Source organism: Leptosomus discolor, chromosome 19, assembly GCF_034619465.1.
Source record: "Leptosomus discolor isolate bLepDis1 chromosome 19, bLepDis1.hap2, whole genome shotgun sequence".
Classification (NCBI taxonomy): domain Eukaryota; kingdom Metazoa; phylum Chordata; class Aves; order Leptosomiformes; family Leptosomidae; genus Leptosomus; species Leptosomus discolor.
The window spans coordinates 4,609,256-4,614,290 of NC_141409.1; the positions used below are offsets into that span (position 1 = coordinate 4,609,256).

At 52.6% G+C, this 5,035-nt stretch overlaps 1 protein-coding gene across 1 annotated transcript; it reads left to right on the top strand.

Moving 5' to 3' along the window:
• Positions 1–1,011: 1,011 nt before the first annotated feature.
• On the top strand, positions 1,012–4,675 carry ATP6V1G1 (ATPase H+ transporting V1 subunit G1). Its single transcript, XM_086475594.1, has 3 exons — positions 1,012–1,116; positions 2,398–2,498; positions 3,900–4,675. The coding sequence occupies exons 1-3, from the start codon at positions 1,035–1,037 to the stop codon at positions 4,071–4,073; spliced, it is 357 nt and encodes a 118-aa protein (XP_086331720.1). The 5' UTR covers positions 1,012–1,034; the 3' UTR covers positions 4,074–4,675.
• Positions 4,676–5,035: the final 360 nt, after the last annotated feature.

Sequence of the window (5,035 nt, forward strand, 5' to 3'; positions counted from 1 at the left end):
GAGGGAGGGGATTCTGCCCCTCTGCTCTGCTCTGCTCAGACCCCACCTGCAGGGCTGCATCCAGCTCTGGGACCCCCAGCACATGAAGGACATGGACCTGCTTGAGGGGGTCCAAAGGAGGTCATGAAGATGCTCAGGGGCTGGAGCAGCTCCCCTGTGAGGACAGGCTGGGAGAGTTGGGGTTGTTCAGCCTGGAGAAGAGAAGGCTCCAGGGAGACCTTAGAGCGGCCTTCAGTGCTGAAAGGGGGCTACAGGAGAGGTGGGGAGGGACTCTTTACCAGGGGGGGTAGTGATAGGATGAGGGGTAACGGCTTTCTACTTAAAGAGGAGAGATTTAGATGAAAGGAAGAGATTCTTCCCTGTGTAGGTGGTGAAACCCTGGCATAGGTTGCCCAGAGAAGCTGTGGCTGCCCCTCCCTGGCAGTGCTCAAGGCCAGGCTGGATGGGGCTGGGAGCAACCTGGTCTGGTGGAAGGCCTGTGGCAGAGGGGTGGGAAATAGATGATCTTTAAGGCCCCTTCCAACCCAAACCAGTCTGTGACTGTAAATCCCCCGTGTCTCGGCGGCTCCGTGCTCGGGGGCGAGACCTCCCGTCCTGTGCAGCCGAGTGCTACTGCCCAGAGGGACCCGAGCCGCCCCTGAGGCTGCCGCTCACGGCAACGGGCGCCCCGGCTTGGCTGCCCGGCCAGCGAGTGAAAACCACGAAGGAAACCAAACCAAATTCCATCCGATGCCTTCCCGAAGGTGGCCAAGGGAGGCTCCCTCCAAATTTTCAACCCATTTTCTGGCCGGGGACGAACTAAGCGCTGGGAACCCGCCGTGAGGGAAGGAGGGCGGGCGGGCGGGCGGGCGGCGCCCCGGGGCCCCTCACGCTGCCCGGGAAACCCCGTACGCGCCAACCGCCACCGGCCCGCGCGCGCAGCCGGTGCCGGAGGGGGCGTGGCCAGGGTGGGGATTTGCCGTGTGGAGGCGGGGCCGGGCCTGACGCGGTGACGTTGGCGGCGGCGAAGGGCACGGGGGGGGGAAGGCGCCGCCATGGCGAGCCAGTCGCAGGGCATCCAGCAGCTGCTGCAGGCCGAGAAACGCGCCGCCGAGAAGGTGGCCGAGGCCCGCAAGCGTGAGTATGGCCCGGCCCGGCCCGGCCCGGCCCGGCCCCGCCGCGGGGTGCGGGAGCCCAGTCAGCGGGAGAAGGCCGGTGGCCCGGCCGGCCGTGCTGCCGCCGAGGGCCGCTGGGCAGCGCAGGGGGCGGAGGAGCGGTGTGTGCCGCGGGGATACCCCTGCCGTGCCCTGGGAAGGGGGTGCGGGGCCCGCCTTGCTCGGGGACCGGGAGCGGCGCCGGCAGCGCTGTGGGCCTCGCCGGTGAGAGCGAGGCCAAAGGGCTGCTCGGGTTGGGGGTGAGTGCGGGGGGGGCTGCTGCTCCTTGGGCTGCTCCCCCGGCAGCCTGGCCCCTGTGTAGGTGCGGAGAGCGGAGCTGGATGGTCCCTGGCAGCAGTGGGGAACCTTCGGGTCAGTAGCTGGAGAGGCCTGCGAAGGTGTCGGAGGAGCCCAGTGACTCCTGGCCCGGTGGGTCTGCTCCCTAGGAGGAGACCACCATCAATACCCTGTCCTTCATCTCAGCTGGGGGATGCTTGTCGTTATCTGCATCTTTCGTACTTCTAATTTTTTTTTCCTCTATGAAAACAGTGTATTTCTATGTTGCTGGTTAGACATTTTGTAGAGCTGAGAAAGCTACTTCTTGGGGAGCCAAGTGAGCTTTTCCTGTTAATCAAGATAAATTCTGGTTACAAAGATCCCCACCTTTTCAGATTTCCCTGCTTCAAGTGTTTATTTATTTATTTTTTTAATGAAGCCACACTCTGTTGTGTTCTACCCCCTGACAGTTTTGTGAGAAGCAGATTGTTGTACTCAGTTTAATGATAACCTTGGAGAGGAGGGTGTTGTGGAAAGTCCGAGAGGGAAGTTGATGCAGTTTTTCTATCAGTTGCACAATTGGCCTGAGACAAAACTAAGAGTTAACGTTCTTTCTGCTGTGCCCTTTGGGATCACCCAGGGATGTTGCACCATCCCATGAGCAAGGCCAGACCTGTGGGCTGCCTGATGCATGCACTGGCTCAGAGAACATCTCCAGTTCTCACTGGTGGAAGCTCGGTGCCTGGTGAGCTTAGCGATGGTTTGGTGGCACACGGGCCGACCTCGTGCTCCTGAGGTCAGTTAACTCTGAGAAGCTGGAGGGGCTGCAAGGGTGGGTGGTGCCCTGCTGATGCCTGCTGCAGAAGGAGCTCCTGCAATAGCAAACGCCATAGTGATGGTTGTGTGGGGGGTATCTGGAGAGATTTGGGGAAATGTGCTCTCAATACTTTCTCTTCTTCGTTTTATTTGGTTTGTCCTTTGCAAACAGGAAAGAATCGGAGGCTGAAGCAGGCAAAAGAAGAAGCCCAGGCAGAGATCGAGCAGTACCGCCTGCAGAGGGAGAAGGAGTTTAAAGCCAAGGAAGCAGCGGTTTGTTTTCTAGATAATTCACTCAGTCCCTTAGCCTTGTGCTCGGGGTTACTTGCCCTGAGAGCAGCTGTCGGGGTGGAACGTGTTGCCAGAGCGGTACTTCCCTAACTGCCTTCCTCTGATGCACAGCCACGTGTCATGGAAAAACCAGTGGCAGTGAATCAGAACGTGGTGTATTGCGTCTCAACAGCCAGAACTATTGACTGGCAGTGAATTAGTTTAATAAGATCACATACTGGCTGGTGCCGTGATGGGTGGCAGCCTCCCAAAACCTACTGTATGTAGCAGTGTCAAAAAACCCCAAGCTTATTCCACCTTTGACAAGCTGTTTTCCGTGATGTTAATGTGGTGGAGACTGCTTGCCTCGTAGATGCTGTGCTCTTGCTGAAGCAGTTGTAAGGCTTCTGTTCTGCTTAGCAGTGTTGCCTTCTGTGTCCCAAGGGGTGTGTCTTTCTTTCCTTCTGAGCAAGAGGAGGTATTCCCAAAAGGTGCAGAACTGAGGCCCTTTACCAGCTGAGGTTATTTCCACCATCTGTATGCCCCGTTAGTCCTGAAATCTTCAGACCTGGCAACCCTCCCCGCTGTCCATCTTCTGGTTAGCACAATACCACCTCCTCTGTTCTCCTGCGTAATAGCCTTCAGGAGGTCAAGATTAATTTTTTACAGTCACTTATTTGCTTGGTTCACTAGGCGTGTGATACCAGCCAATTCCAGGCTAATAAAGTGGACTTCACTGCCTGTCAGCTGGTTTTGTTTTATTTAGCCTTCTCCAGAGAGGGAAGCTCTTTGAGTCCCACAGTGCTAGTCTCCTTCAGCATACTTCTGTGCCTTTTCCCCTCACTTAAAATGGGAGTTTGCTCTCTCTGCCTGTGCTTATAGGGCAAGAAGGGCATTGTAAGCTGTGAGAGACTCACTGCTGTGAATATCAGATGGCCCACAGGCCTGTTAGGGAGGCAGAGATTTTTATAAAGATTCGCCAAGGGTAGAAGCAATGGGGTGATGTGAAGACTGTGCTTAAATCAAGTCAGGGTGTTACTTTTCTTACGCTATCTAGTACAGTAGTGCCCAGGGGTTCCCGGTTCTGGTTGCCAGTACAACAGGACCTTTATTTCAGGCATTCTTTAGAAGTTCATGCTCTAAACTGATAGATGATGAATAGAAGAGGATAACAGGCATGGGCTGTGGATGAAATACAAACTTGGGCAAGTTTAGTGGGAAGTCTGAGCAGAGAATCCAACAGTACGTTTTTATTTTATTTTTAAGTGCAGTTCTTCCCTCAGCAAAGATTCACGATTGAGATGCACTGAGGCAGCCCAGAATAACAAAATGCAGAGCTGGGTGTAGTGTTTTCTTTGTTAAACTGCTTGTCTGTGAGCTTTCTCTTTCCTTTGCTATTTGTAGGCACTTGGATCTCATGGCAGCTGCACCACTGAGGTTGAGAAAGAGACCCAGGGGAAGATGAGCGTAATCCAGCAGAACTTCCAGAAGAACCGCGAGGTGGTCCTCTCCCAGCTGTTGTCACTAGTGTGTGACATCAAACCTGAAATCCATGTGAATTACCGCATCAATGGCTAGTAGGGGAAGAAGGAGTTAGCATACTGGAAATGCTGGTAGTAACGTCTGAGCTTCAGGTGGAATGTACAGCTCTTAGCCATAGCTTAACTGTTCTTCTTGTAAATGTGTTAATTATTTCACTTGAGTTGTAGGTCATCAATACCTGGTTGGAGTCCTGTTAGTTTCTCTCTTGACACGGATTCAGAGCTTATTCAAAACTTAAATGGCCATGTCTCAAATCTGTGCTAAGTTATTAAATATATATTCAAGTTGGCACATTAATGCTTCCTTTTTATCTGGATAGTATTCAGTGAGAGGCTTTCCTCTGCGAAGTAGAAAGGGGAGAGGGGTGCTGGCCAGGTTTAAATTGAAGAGCCTGTGTCAGTAATTGTTAGACCTGTGTAACCGTATTCTTGTTGACCAAAATGCATTTTTTGGTGTGTTGTGAACCTTTGTAAGGGGTTGAACCTTGTAAGAAGAATTCTCTGGCTGTAAAGTGTGGCTGATAATTTTCAGGTGCTTGAGTTTCTCTGTGTTGAGTATCCTCTATATATTCTGCTGTTAGCTTGAGTTACAAGTCTGGCACTGTGACACTTGAAAGTAAAAACACTTATTTAATTCCAGAGTCTCTAGTCAGCCTTGTTATTCCTGCTAACTTGTTCTGAGAGTGCTGGCAGCTCTCACTGTGTTGCACGGGAGTCTGGACTCTGAAGAGTGACTATCAAGTATTGATGAAAGAAAGAGTCAGAGATACAGCAAATGTCTGAAGGTCACAGCAGGTAAGTTAAAAACCCATTACTGAGCTCCTCCTCTTGGCTCCAGTCTGATGTTTTACCTGCCAGATCATTCTGAAAACCTTCAGGAACAAATGTTCTTGTGACCATTAGAGGAAACAAAATGTTGCCAGTTCACTAAATAGTTGGATAGCCAGGCGCTGGGCAGTAATTATCCTTCCTGTAGTCAGGTACTGGTCACTGCTTGTT

Coding starts and splice junctions, on each gene's coding strand:
- ATP6V1G1 (XM_086475594.1), top strand. CDS start 1,035: ATGGCGAGCCAGTCGCAGGGCATCCAGCAGCTGCTGCAGGCCGAGAAA. Junction 1,117..2,397: donor GGTGGCCGAGGCCCGCAAGC/GTGAGTATGGCC, acceptor CTTTGCAAACAG/GAAAGAATCGGAGGCTGAAG. Junction 2,499..3,899: donor TTAAAGCCAAGGAAGCAGCG/GTTTGTTTTCTA, acceptor TGCTATTTGTAG/GCACTTGGATCTCATGGCAG.